The sequence below is a fragment of the Leguminivora glycinivorella genome, chromosome 12, assembly GCF_023078275.1.
Source record: "Leguminivora glycinivorella isolate SPB_JAAS2020 chromosome 12, LegGlyc_1.1, whole genome shotgun sequence".
Taxonomy (NCBI): Eukaryota; Metazoa; Arthropoda; class Insecta; order Lepidoptera; family Tortricidae; genus Leguminivora; species Leguminivora glycinivorella.
The window spans coordinates 12,173,827-12,187,779 of NC_062982.1; the positions used below are offsets into that span (position 1 = coordinate 12,173,827).

Here is a 13,953-nt window from a genome sequence, read left to right on the forward strand (position 1 = left end):
TCCGATCGAAATCTGGCTCTCTGGATGTTTTGTTCCGTGCACACTGATAGGTCGCGGTCGCGGTCGTTTTACGACGGACGTCCGCGTAGTGTGTTCCTAGCTTCATTGTCTAGATACGCGTCCGCGGTGGCGCGACGGCGGACGTCCGCGTAATATGTTTCTAACTATACTCTTTGTCTTGTCACATTAACATCTTGTTTGAAATGTCATACGAAGTTGTCAAATGATTAAAAGCGACAAGGTACAGAAATCGACTTATTTATGCCGGTAACTGTACTGAAAAACGTTGTACTATACACGCGGGAAGAGGATGGTCAATTTAAAACACTAGGAGTTTCGAGCTTTCTCTTTTCTGCACTTGTATCGTTTTCCTCCACTCCATAAACATACTTGAACAGTGCCCAAGTGCTATCGGAGATTCAGGTTCGTAGAATTACATTTTTGCTACTGTGCTATATAGTCAACTAGCTTTTGCCCTCGGCTTCGATCGCGTTAGAAAGTGACAAAAAGTAGCCTAATGTCACTATCCATCCCTTCAACTATCTCCACCTAAAAAATCACGTTGATTTGTCGCTCCATTTTGCCGTGAAAGACGGTCAAACAAACAGACACACACTTTCCCATGTATAATATCAGTAAGTATGGATAAATATTGAAGTCAAGTTATGTGAAATATTTGTTTAGTTTTTTCAGCATTTTCTACTACCGTCACAAGTAGGCACAAAACTGTTGAACCTCCGTTTGATATATTTTTTTTTCTTTATTTACATGAACATATTTACATAATTATATAAGAAACTAAGACTAAACTTAAAAGCTAGCTAATGTCTAAAATAGGCCCTTGAGGCATTGTACCAAGGATACTGGCGACATTTCCTCGCTGTATCGCAATGCTGATACGTTGAGCGAGGAAGTCGCCAGCTCTTCGGTCACCAGTTACCTCAACCAGACGCTTCGCGATTTCTGTGAACAACTTGTTCGCGCTGGGGCCCCATGGACCTAGAGTTTCTAGTTTTGATATAATTAGAGATCACTCCCTACGTGATCCAATTTCTTTTGTAGGTACTCTATGCTCGGTTAACTACTCGGTCTCATTTCGTCGGTTGCCATTACGGCGAGCTTTACTTGTATCTTTATATAATAAATAAAAAAAAAAAAAAAATAAAAAAAAAAAAAATGCATTTATTTCAGACTATTTGAGTCCATAAGTTTGTTAATAAATTTTACAAAGATAAACCTTATAAACTAATGTTAATATCTTAAATTACTAACTTAGAACCTAGACATAAATGTAGCTGAGACCAGTGTTTAATTAAACCACTGTCCCACCTACCTGCAACGACGGCTAGGAGACTGTGGCGGCTGCCGCTCACCCTGCTGAGCGTGGCAGCGCAGCGCTTGCGCAGTGTCGCGTGGAACCCATCCACATGCGCGTCCGCGAACATGCCAGACGCGCTGCAGTACCGCGGCAGCCGCAACAGTACCCTGAACGCGTCATTGTATTGCACGCGCAGGGCGTTAAACGCTTTTTGCGTATACCTAGTCCACAGGCTACAGGCGTACAGTGAGGTACAGTACGCGCGAAATAGTGCTATTTTAACCAGCGCTGTACACCTGCTGAACCTGCGGGCTATCATGTTGGCCCTGATGGCCAGAGCCCTACGCTCTCGTTCCATGTCCGCGTCATCACGCAGGTCATCGGTAACTAAGTGCCCGAGATATTTAAATGTAAATACTCTTTGTAATTGTTCGCCATTCAGGAGAATGGGTGGGATATGAGAAGGGCACTTATTTCCCGCCCTAAATACCATGTACTCACTCTTGAGCACATTGTACTTAAGGCTATGATTTAGAGCGTAGGATTCACACTTCTCAATCAGCATACGCAGGCCACCAACCGAGGGGCTCAGCAATACCATGTCATCAGCATAGCTAATGTTGTTAAAACAAACCTTATCTATGTGACAACCGACATGCATACTGCTAAGCCCACCGATCAGGGCGTCCATATACAGATTGAAAAGCTTGGGAGAGGTTATCCCCCCCTGCCTCACCCCACACTCTAGACCATACTCATCCGACTGCGCACTACCCCACCGAACAGTATTTCGCTGGCTCGCGTACCAACTCCTAAATATGCGTGTGAGTTCCTTTGGAAATTGCACTTCGTCTAGTTTCTTCCACAGTAGTTCATAATTGACAAGATCGAAGGCCTTGGAAAGATCTAAAAAACACGCATATATAGGAGTCTTCCTGCGGGTGTAGTACTCGACGGCCTGCTTTAAACAAACAATTGCACTTTCGGTAGATAGGCCGGCGCGAAAGCCAAACTGAGCATCATTTAATCTTACATATTTGTCCAATTGTGTGTTCAACAGGCCATCGAATACCCTTGCTACAATGGTAGCCAGCGAAATAGGTCGGTAGTTGTTCTTGTTTAATACATCACCCGTTTTATTTTTGACAATAGGTATAACAATTGTTTTTGTCATGAGTGGAGGCAGGTACGAGTGACATATACACAGATTGAAGAACATTGCTAGCACTCGAGGCAGGTGAGACCCAGCAAACCGCAGGTGCTCAACACTGAGACGGTCATGACCTGGGGATTTACCCCTTTTCATTTCCTTTAGTACGCTAGCTACGTCACTAGCGCTAAAACGTACCTGAGGCTTGGTCCCCGTTTCATCAGTGTTAAGCCCCTGCAGCCCCCGGGCCCCACCAGCGGCGGCGCTGTTAGGTTTCACATTGAAATGATTCATAAACATGTTAGCAACACTTTTGTGATCCGATATACCATCAACACTGACAGAGAGTCCAGGCTTAGAATCGAGTTTTTTTGTGACTTTCCAAAAACTCCGAAAATCATTGTTTTTATGGTGTGCAGCAAGCAAGTCCATCTTTATTTGCTCTTGGTGTTGTTGAACCCACCGAAGCCTAGATTTAAATATTTTACGGCTATAGCACATAGCGTCATAAATAGGTCCACTGTTAGGTTTACCGTACACAACCCAATCCTGGAATCGAGCTCTGGCCTCTCTGTGCGCGCCACCAACATGCTTATATGAATAAACTGATAAAGTGGTTTTATAGCAATCGCCAAAGTGGGTCGTTTTCCCGTGCACACCCGATTAGCACATAAAATGAAACATAGACATAAACACCGTGCGATAAAAACTCGAACGACAGCATAATTATAAAATAGCAACTTTGCAAATTAACGCTACCAGACCAGAAACACCTACTTATTCACTTTTAGACCTCCTCGGATATTGGTAGAAGGTTTTGTCCAGTTTTGTATTCTTAAAAAAAAAAGAAATTAACAGCCAATTTACTGTTTCTTTGACAGAGGATTTGATCCATTTGTAAATGTTGCTTATTGTATTCTTATTTGCTTAACTGATAATATTGTTATCGCGTCAACGTTGAACTATAACCTTGTTCGTACAAACATCATTAAGACGTGGAGAAGTTAAAGTGTTGTGGAACTATTTTTCTGAGACAGTTTAGACAATTCTCAGTCTTCAAAATGAGTCAAAGTCAAGATCAAGAGAAGTCCCAGGTCCGCAACAAGGTGACGAAGACCATAGTTTCTTCACCGCAAATATACAAGCCCGTTGGACCTTACAGGTTAGTGTAATGCTGGAATAATTCTTCATTATTGAAAATCACAAACCTTTGCTACTTATCGAGTCAAGTAGTCACTGTAGATGGCAAGTTGCACCTATATTACGGATTTGGAAATAGTGCCATTGTGCAACAAGGGGAGGAAGTTAAATCGCGGCTTGCCGGAGCGATTTAAAGACTCGATTTTGTAATATTCATACTCCCCGAGTTACACACAAAGTTTTTCATCACACTCGTAATGTAAAAAATATGTAAATAGATGTAAAAAAGTTAAGTACGGTACAAGAAATTTCATTAATCCATTGGGAGAATGATTTTTCTATAACTCACGCTCCGCCTGCGTGCAATAGCACATTTAAAGTGCGGGTGTGATGAAAACTACTTATATAAGTATGTATTGTTATTCCGCCATTTCCGACTTGCTTGTAAAATAAGTCTTTACTTGATCTTCTGTTAAATATGTCTACCCACTTGGCTTGGGTACCGTTTATTTACAGGTTACTTAGTTTTTAGGGTTCCGTACCAAAAAGGTACAAAAGGAAACCCTTATGGGAACCGCTCTGTCCGTCTGTCTGTCTGTCTGTCTGTCTGTCTGTCTGTCACATTACTAAATATCTCGAGAACTACTTATGCTATCGGTATGAAATTTGGTTAATTTGGATAGTTACTTATGAACATTGTTAACCTCTGCAAATTGAAGGTATTATGTTTTTAATTAATTAATATTATTTATAGTAAATGGCCAAAATGAAAGGGGGGCAAACTGTAAATGTCAAGTTACTAGGTCAAGTGAGATATCGTTAGAAAGAGCTCAAATTGTACATGTCAAAACAATTTCTCATAATTTTTTTATAGTGGAGAACAAAAGAATTGTGAAGGAAAATGTAAAAAATACCGCCCCTACCCTCTTATCTCCGAGTTTACTAACAAAACATTATGAACATTTTACGAAACCTTGGTTTTATGCTAAATATTACAGGAAAAGTAAAATTATAAAAAAAAACAGGTTTATACTTTCTATTTCATCACTCTTGCGTATCGTACTGCAAATTAATAATACAAAAGTTTACGTAAAAAAATCTCTTTCAAATAAAGTTAAACCTGTCGAAATCGGTTAACGGTCATAAATAATTATTATCCCTGAAAAAACAACATAACTATACAGGTAGCGCAAAGTATAGTTAGCGAGTTCACCGAGAGATGGCGGTATACCTATACTTCTAGTCAAGTTAAAGTTACATGAGAAACATGATTATTTTAACTATTGAAAGTTTGTACGGATACGGAACCCTTGGTGGGCGGGTCCGACTTGCACTTGGCCGGTTTTTTTATTTTAGTTCTATAAAATCTATGGACTACTGAGACGTAAGTAAGATTAATATTTACATTTGTTAGTTATTTTATAAGGATACAGCTATGAGCTACTATGCACTAAAGGCAAAAGTCAGTACAGCGGTGGTTAAGGTAAGCTCCTGCTCCCATCGCAATTTTCTAGTTGAATTCCGCTATATCGCGTGCGAAGTCAAACGCAAGGGTGTTGATTGATGGTTTTGATTGCTACGTTAATAAAGGCCTAACATCTCATTTTGTAGAAGCTTGAACACAGCCGGTTGGGTCAAACCTGGGCGTGAACCTTACGCGTTTATTAACACACAAAATAAATAATTTAATTGTAGGGGACACCTTAACACGTATTAAGCTGTAGAAAGTATCCACGTCGGATTGAACTTGGTTGTCCCGCTACTAGCTCCACTTTGAAGTCAGGTACCTACTCGATAATTAAATAAGATTGAGGTATTCACAGAAACAGCTATTTATAATTCCAGTAACTCTAAACTGTTTTGCATTTTCAATAAAGAAGTAAGTGGTTGTGTGAACATACATACAATCACGCCTGTAACCCATAAAGGGGCAGGCAGAGCACATGAAACGACTCAAGTTTCACTGCCACTCTTGGCAATTAAGAGGTTAAAAGAAAACGAATTGTGAGATGGCGTAATTAACCCATATCCCACAGTCGACTTCTACGACACCCACGGGAAAAATGGAGTCGAGTGAAATCTAACTAAAGTTAGCAACTGTAATTTTAAACCGTCTATCACCTATTGCTGAAGTATGAATTTGTAATTTGAACAAATAAATAAATATTATATAGGACATTCTTACACAGATTGACTGAGCCCCACGGTAAGCTCAAGACGGCTTGTGTTGTGGGTACTCAGACAACGATATATATAATATATAAATACTTATATACATAGAAAACATCCATGACTCAGGAACAAATATCTGTGCTCATCACACAAATAAATGCCCTTACCGGGATTCGAACCCGGGACCGCGGCGTAGCAGGCAGGGTCACTACCGACTACACCAAACCGGTCGTCAAACCACGAAAACCTCACTTCTTGCACATATTCGTATGAGTAGTTACACTACTTACAGTTGTTGATTTCAGCCAGGCGATCCTTGTAGACAACAAGACGCTGTACGTGTCAGGTACACTGGGCATGGACCCCCAGGGCCAGCTCGTGGGCGGCGGCGCCGAGGCGCAAGCGAGGCAGGTGCTCACCAACATGAAGCACGTGCTGGAGGCCGGCGGCGCTTCGCTAGAGTCCGTCATCAAAACCACCATCCTGCTGCAAGACATGGCGGACTTCCAGGCTGTCAATCAGGTCTACTCAGAGTGTAAGTCGTTTAGGTGCCCATTTGCTTGAAACGTGCTTTTTCTCTTTTTCACCCAAAAACGACCCGGCAAGTTATAAATCATATGTTGAAGAAACCTCAATTTAAAAATTTCTATGGACGAAGAACATCGCATTATATACTACCAGACCTAATAAATAAACTACCATCGGAATGGAAAGCTGAAATTACACCTAATAATATCAAAAGTTATCTTAAATAGGGAATGCTGGAACAGATTCAAAAAGATAAAATTTAAAATTTATAGTTTAATTTAAAATAACTTAAAAATATTTAGTAGTGTCAGAATTGATTCCCATTTGTTTTCTTTTTCTATTTAGTATATAACAAACTCAATAAAATATTCATTATCATAAAATACTTTGAGTACATAATTGGAGCATCCTGTATTTGGCCGAGCGCAAACCGGTCCGGCCAAAGCGGGCGGCTGCCAACAACAAGGAAAATAAGTGACAATAATTATGTGCTATTACTTAAATGCTATTTGCGCTCAGTGCAATGTTGGCGGTTTCTTGTTTTGGTTATAATATGTATAATGAATAGAATACCTACATAATTATATGATTGTTGTATTGTATAACATCTACCGCGGAATGGAATACCTAGGTATCGAGACAAACCTTATTGGTTTAACGATACTATGTAAATTAATTAGAGATTTATGTTTGTAATTACCTAAATAAATAAATAAATAATAAATAGACAACGTACAAAAAGTTACACATATTCAGATGATGCCCCTGAGGTTTAGTGGTCTAACGGTTGGGAATGAAACCTCAAGAAGCTAATCATATAGGTACCTACTTAGTCCGGCACAAACCTTTTTAGAAGAACCTACTATACTGCAGCTCCTCGGGAAGCCTCAGAAGAGATGAGCTCAGGCTCAGTCTAATCTACATATATGTATAGTCTAGTTGGAGCTGGAGCGTGGCGTGGAAGGAAATTCCGCATAGTGAGTGAGTGGCCATTCAGACGATCTATTTTAAATAGGGCTTTCTATCAGAAATGGGTCCTCCTAATTCAATTGCAATACAATCGAATTTATGATGAAACCTTCTTTACAGCACTATCTGTAGGGTCTTTCTTAAGCGAAGAACTCACGTAGCGGTATACTAATGGTATGGCTGCACCACGAGGAATTTAATTAAGTAGGCTGAAGTGGCGCAGGATAGGGCAGAGTGGCGATCTCTTGTGTCGGAGGCCAAGATCCTTTTTGGGTCGCTGAGCCAGTGAAGTAGTGAAGTAGTAATAGTAGTAGGCTGCAGCTAAGTAATTCACCTAGATTCTACATACGACGCCGCTGCTACGTAGGCTCTTTGCTTTATATTAGACTGAGCAGTCCTATCCTAGTAGATGAAGATCTGAATAATTGTTGCAGTTTTCACCAAAGACCACCCAGCGCGTGCGACGTTCCAGGTGGCCAAGCTGCCGGCGGGCGCAGCCGTCGAGATCGAGGCAATCGCGCTCAGTGGCGACCTCGTCGTGGCCGAGGCGGGCCCGTGCCCATGCACAAAAGAATGACTAGCCGGAGACCAAAAGATTACGTCCAAAATATAAATACTTATACCTTGTTCTCACTTTAATATATTCACAAGTTTTGAGCTTTCTGAGGTTTTTCTGTTTACATATTGACAGTCGGAGACCGGTGACCATTGCAGAGTACCTACATCACTCTCTCCATCGATTTTACGTATTGGTGCGATAGAGAGAGCTATTATGACGTCGGCATCGGCTAGGTACCCAACTCGTCGCTATTACAAGTTATCTTGTCTGTGGGCGTGGCGTAGGCCGCCGGTTATTTGCGGGAGATCGGCGTGAAAATAATCCTCAATTTTTGGTTTGTTTTGCTTTGTGCTTTTCAAACAAGCCATACATATTAATACGCTGGCGGGCGCGAGCATATTAACTATCAGATAACCAATGAAAAAATCATAGGAAGCGGCCAGCGCTCCGTGGTGGCTCGCAAAAGTAAAACAAAATAAATAAAATAAAGCTTGCGGAATAAGCAATTATAAACTGTTTCTATTTCCCATAGACAAGGTGCTTATCACAGCAGCGTTGTTAAGGGCTTCATACAACGGATACAGCCTTTAATAAAATGGGGAAGCCAGGGTTAGGTACGTTTCTTTCATCCTACATGAGGAAACATAAAATGAAGGGGACAAAGTCATGGTCATGGTCCGAGGCATGGTTGAAGACGTGTACCTACCATGCTACTTTCAAGATAGGTTTTAAGATGAATATGTCTAAAGTTATGACGAACATGTGTAATGATTTGATGTCAACCATTATATGTGACTAAGGTTTGTCGAGCATTATATATATTTTGGACATATTCTATCATTTGACAAATGTTGATTAATGGTTTTGATTGCTACGTTAATAATTTTAATAAAGGCCTAAGGGACTATTCACACTCGGGCGACGTACGTCGTAAGACGCGGAACGGACGTCAGCGCCGCGCCGCCCGAGTGTAATTTAAAAAACCGGCCAAGAGCGTGTCGGGCCACGCTCAGTGTAGGGTTCCGTAGTTTTCCGTATTTTTCTCAAAAACTACTGAACCTATCAAGTTCAAAACGATTTTCCTAGAAAGCCTTTATAATGTTCTACATTTGTGATTTTTTTCATATTTTTTAAACATATGGTTCAAAAGTTAGAGGGGGGGGGACGCACTTTTTTTTCCTTTAGGATCGATTATTTCCGAAAATATTAATATTATCAAAAAACGATCTTAGGGAACCCTTCTTCATATTTAAATACCTATCAAACAATACATATATCACACGTTGGGGTTAGAATGAAAAAAAATATCAGCCCCCACTTTACATGTAGGGGGGGTACCTTAATAAAACATTTTTTCCATTTTTTATTTTTGCATTTTGTTGGCGTGATTGATATACATATTGGTACCAAATTTCAGCTTTCTAGTGCTAACGGTTACCAGGGGCGGCTCACTCTGCGATTCCATCGCCGCGCTACAAGTACATGCGGGCGGCCGCGAGTTCGCGGCCTAATCAGGGGTGGCTCGCATTCTCACGGAACGCACGTTCGCACTTTCTATTGTTACTATACGACGCGAGTTTTTTTAAAGGTTCATATGCGATATCCGCGTGTGGAATGGCTAATAATGCTTAGTTAAATAAACATCATGAATAAAATAGGACAATCTTACACAGATCTACTATTGATCATGTCATTCATGCCCCACGGAAACGTTCAATCAGGCTTGTGACGTTGGGACTTAAACAAAAATATATAAATACTGTATATATATACCTAGAAAGTACCCAAGAGTTGAATATAATAGCATAACATTTTATTTGAGTATTAATTTTTTTTAATCCATAGGCAACCCTAACGTCCGACGCTGCGCACGTGCGGCTCGTTTCTTTGTAATCATTTTGTAGGCATTTAAAAAGGCGGCATTTCGTGAACTTCAAAGCAGTGGGCCTTCAGTACTTGTACTATTATATATTCTGTGCGGTTACTGAGATTATCCGCGGACGGACGGACGGACGGACAGACAGACATGGCGAAACTATAAGGGTTCCTAGTTGACTACGGAACCCTAAAAACCGTTCCGTTCCGCGTCTTACGACGTGCGTCGCCTGAGTGTGGGTTGCCGCTTACATCTTATTTTGTAGAAGCTTGATTGTCCCGCTAGCTCCATTTACAAGTAACAGAAACAGCTATATTTACAGCCTGGCAAAAAAGAGCACAAAATAATAGGAGCGCCACCGTCTATGTTAACCGTTTTGCATGTGGCAATGGCAACTATTTTTACACTTTTCTATGATGATAAAAAAAATTGTTCCATTTCTACTCTAATAACTCAAACCTGTTTTGCATTTTAAATAAAAGAATAGTGGTCGAGTGAACATACCTGTACATACATATATAATCACGCCTATATCCAACAAAGGGTTAGGCAGGGCACGAAACTACTCAAGTTTCACTGCCACTCTTGGCAATTAAGAAAACGAAATTGTGACATTGGAGTAACAAGTTGCCAGCCTCTCGCCTACGCCAAAATCCCATAGTCGACTTCTACGAAACCCACGGGAAGAAAGGAGTCTAGTGAAATCGGACGATAAAGGGACATATCCTCTGTTTGAGCATACTTTACAAATTTTGTATTAGCAGTTAGCACTGTAATTTTCAACACTCCATCACCAATTACTGAAGTATGAATTTGTAATTTGTGCCAATGACCACCAAAAGGTTACTTTGCACATACTTGTATGAGTAGTTACAGTAGGTAGGTACTTACAATATAAGTTGTTGATTTCAGCCAGGCGATCCTTGTAGATAAAAAGACACTGTACGTGTCAGGCACACTGGGCATGGACCCCCAGGGTCAGCTCGTGTGCGGCGGCGCCGAGGCGCAAGCGAGGCAGGTGCTCACCAACATGAAGCACGTGCTGGAGGCCGGCGGCGCTTCGATAGAGTCCGTCATCAAAACCACCATCCTGCTGCAAGACATGGCGGACTTCCAGGCTGTCAATCAGGTCTACTCAGAATGTAAGTCGTTTAGGTAGGTACCCATTTACTTGAAGCACGCATTTTATCATTTTAGACGACTTAAAAAAATCACAGACATCAGATGATGCCCTATAGTGGCCTAACAGAAGTTGAAAAAGCTCCTCGGGGGAGCTCTGTCTACACTAGTCTACAGCCGGAGCATAGCACCACAGTGCGCGACCATTTAATTTAAGCGATCTATATGTTAAAAATCGAAATAAGATGTCATATATTAAAGAAAAAATGACGAGCACCACCAGTGGTGAAGGCCGGATTCACCACTGGTGGATTCGGACCACTGGTGGTGCTCATCATTTTTTCTTTAATATATGACATCTTATTTCGATTTTTAATTTATATATAGTAGTGTGACTACATAAAAAAACACAAATCAGAATATTTGTTAAAATAATTTGATTTGTTCCCATAGTTGCGTATAGATGGCAGCACCAGTCTCTCTAGCTATATCGCAAACCTGTAAAGGTTTCGTATAGGAGGTGCAAGCACCTACTGCTTGCCCTTAGAGTTGGTCAAAGACGCCTAGTCTTACAAAGATGACATATAGAAGAGAAATTTCGACGGCTTCCGCTGTGGCGAGGTGGCCTAGGGGTGATGGCGTTTGGCCCGGATTGCTAAAAGACGCCGGTTCGAATCCGGCCTTCACCACTGGTGGTGCTCGTCATTTTTTCTTTAATATATGACATCTTATTTCGATTTTTAATTTATATATAGTAGTGTGACTACATAAAAAAACACAAATCAGAATATTTGTTAAAATAATTTGATTTGTTCCCATAGTTGCGATCTATATGTATTTTATATGTATGTACCTATATGTATCTTAGATGTGGCTTTCTACAGATATGAGTCCTTGTACTTCATCTGCAATAAGATCGATTTTCTAATGTAACCTTCTTTATCAGTATCACAGTCGAAGCATAAGAACCTTTGTATATGGAAAGCCACAGATACTTTTTACTATAACCCGTTTTACTATAGGTACCTATAGCGCAGGTTTTTGTCCAGAAGACTTTGTTCAAAATCACGATTTACCTGACCGTTGTTTATTCCTTTGTCGTGATGTCGCGCCCGATCGTGGCAATTAACACTATTTCATTGCCAGCGTTTAGGATCTCCGTGACATAGATTTGTTTCCGCGTTCCGTGTTAACTGCTTATTAAACGGGCGCTTAAATTTAATGATTGTTTATTTGTTAAGAAAGAAACAGCTGTTTAAATCAACGGTAATGTTTAGCCGTTTGTTAGAAATTGCTATGAATTAAGTAGGTTAGGTAAAGCGAGAACACTGTTTGTTAAATTACGCACATATATTCTATTTATAAGTATTCGAATTCCCAAAGCACGACATTGAATCTTGTGTACATAGAAAAATTATGTACTTACGTATTATGTACAAGTATTTACTCGTATTGTATGTATTACCTACCTAAGTAAAGAAGTCTCAGGTGAAATGTTAAGTATAATTTGCATTTCCAATAAATCCGCTAAGTTCAAGACTTTTCCATTCCTTGAAGTTATGGCATACATTTAACTAATAATTAATCTCAATTTGAGTGGCTGATAGACTACTCTTTCATAAGCGACGAACTCACGTGACGGTGTACTGTGGTATGGTTGCATCACGAGGAATTTTGTGTAAGTACATAGATTGCAGCTATAGATCCGACATGCGTTCCCGCTGCTTCTTGTGCTCTTTGCTTTATATTAGACTGGACCAGTCCTAGTAGATGAAGGTCTGAATAATTGTTGCAGTTTTCACCAAAGACCACCCAGCGCGTGCGACGTTCCAGGTGGCCAAGCTGCCGGCGGGCGCAGCCGTCGAGATCGAGGCCATCGCGCTCAGTGGCGACCTCGTCGTGGCCGAGGCGGGACCGTGTCCCTGCACGAGGGAATGACTAGCCGGGGACCACAAGATTACGTCCAAAATATAAAAATACCTTGTTTTCATTTGAATATATTCACAAGTTTTGATCTTTCTGAGGTTTTTCTGTTCAATACATACATTGAGAGTCGGAGACCGAGGACCAGAGTACCGACATCACTCTCTCCATCGATTTTCCGTATTGGCGTATACAAATTATGACGTCGCCGTCGGTTAGGTAAAGGTACCCAACTCTTCGCCATCTTCTACTAGGCGGGAAAACGCTACGATGCGAGCTACGACGAGCTACGAACGCTACGATACTACAAAACGTAGCGTACTGAAACTACTGAACGGGTTTACATGATATAAATTATGGACAGATTGATACTTGAATAAGGTCTTGTGTGAATTAAGTAGTTGAAATATGACGATATTTGCTAATTAGTGGGAAAAATTCTGGCCAAGAGTATTTACATCTTAAACGCAATCTGATCTGATTGAGATATAGTACCTCAATATAATTATGGTGTAATGTGTAATTGCCTTTTCACCTCACTAGCTCGGAAAGGACTTTTTTATTATTTAAAAAAAGATAGCAAAATTGCATTTTATCCACAAGAGTGCAAAGAATATTTGAAATCTGAACGTGTCATTAGTTACTTTTTAAATAGTACATTACTACAGAGGCCGGGACAAAGGGGGGCAACCCCATTTCCCGCCGAGGTATGTATAGTGCTTTTCTCAAACATGGTATGAAATAAATAAAGTCTACTGAAAAAATAAGCGCGTTACAAAACACGGAGAAACTAAAAAGCAAAAAATAATAAACCTTTGAATTCAGATTTCTTATCGTATTGCAATAATCTAAACATCCAAATTATAAACAAATCAATTATTTTTGCAGTCGGTACCAGACCTGTTCGTCGCCTTGCTATTGCCTGTTTGCCCCACCCAACCATACGCAGGCTGGCACCGACTCCAAAAATAATTAAAATAATATTTGGATGTTTAGATTATTGCAATACGATAAGAAATCTGAATTCAAAGGTTTATTATTTTTTGCTTTTTAGTTTCTCCGTGTTTTGTAACGCGCTTATTTTTGAAGGCGGTTTTATTTTTTGTTAAAAAAGTTTATTTATTTGTTGATTTTTAGTGGTTCCTATTGATATTATATGTATCAGTCCGAATACATGTACACTAGTGAAAGAATTATCC

The 13,953-nt window shown here is 40.3% G+C and overlaps 2 protein-coding genes across 5 annotated transcripts; both read left to right on the forward strand.

Moving 5' to 3' along the window:
- The first annotated feature begins 239 nt into the window (after positions 1-239).
- On the forward strand, positions 240-13,358 carry LOC125231694 (2-iminobutanoate/2-iminopropanoate deaminase-like). 4 transcript variants are annotated; one of them, XM_048137226.1, is made up of 3 exons: positions 240-423; positions 10,625-10,867; positions 12,627-13,358. In XM_048137226.1, exons 2-3 carry the CDS (start codon positions 10,677-10,679, stop codon positions 12,955-12,957), a joined length of 522 nt encoding a protein of 173 aa, XP_047993183.1. In that variant the 5' UTR covers positions 240-423; positions 10,625-10,676; the 3' UTR covers positions 12,958-13,358. The 4 variants fall into 4 exon arrangements, with proteins under 4 accessions (XP_047993183.1, XP_047993184.1, XP_047993182.1 ...); XM_048137227.1 differs by lacking the exon at positions 240-423 and adding an exon at positions 579-635; XM_048137225.1 differs by lacking the exon at positions 240-423 and adding an exon at positions 7,931-8,069.
- Positions 3,362-7,939, forward strand: LOC125231695 (2-iminobutanoate/2-iminopropanoate deaminase-like). The gene is made up of 3 exons (XM_048137229.1): positions 3,362-3,630; positions 6,086-6,315; positions 7,712-7,939. The coding sequence occupies exons 1-3, from the start codon at positions 3,530-3,532 to the stop codon at positions 7,852-7,854; spliced, it is 474 nt and encodes a 157-aa protein (XP_047993186.1). The 5' UTR covers positions 3,362-3,529; the 3' UTR covers positions 7,855-7,939.
- Positions 13,359-13,953: the final 595 nt, after the last annotated feature.

Bases quoted from the DNA above. Each gene is read 5' to 3' on its own strand.
- LOC125231695 (XM_048137229.1), top strand. From the start codon at position 3,530: ATGAGTCAAAGTCAAGATCAAGAGAAGTCCCAGGTCCGCAACAAGGTG. The intron at 3,631-6,085 runs GTTAGTGTAATG...TGTTGATTTCAG, and splicing joins AAGCCCGTTGGACCTTACAG to CCAGGCGATCCTTGTAGACA. The intron at 6,316-7,711 runs GTAAGTCGTTTA...TAATTGTTGCAG, and splicing joins CAATCAGGTCTACTCAGAGT to TTTTCACCAAAGACCACCCA.
- LOC125231694 (XM_048137225.1), top strand. From the start codon at position 8,050: ATGACGTCGGCATCGGCTAG. The intron at 8,070-10,624 runs GTACCCAACTCG...TGTTGATTTCAG, and splicing joins ATGACGTCGGCATCGGCTAG to CCAGGCGATCCTTGTAGATA. The intron at 10,868-12,626 runs GTAGGTACCCAT...TAATTGTTGCAG, and splicing joins TCAGAATGTAAGTCGTTTAG to TTTTCACCAAAGACCACCCA.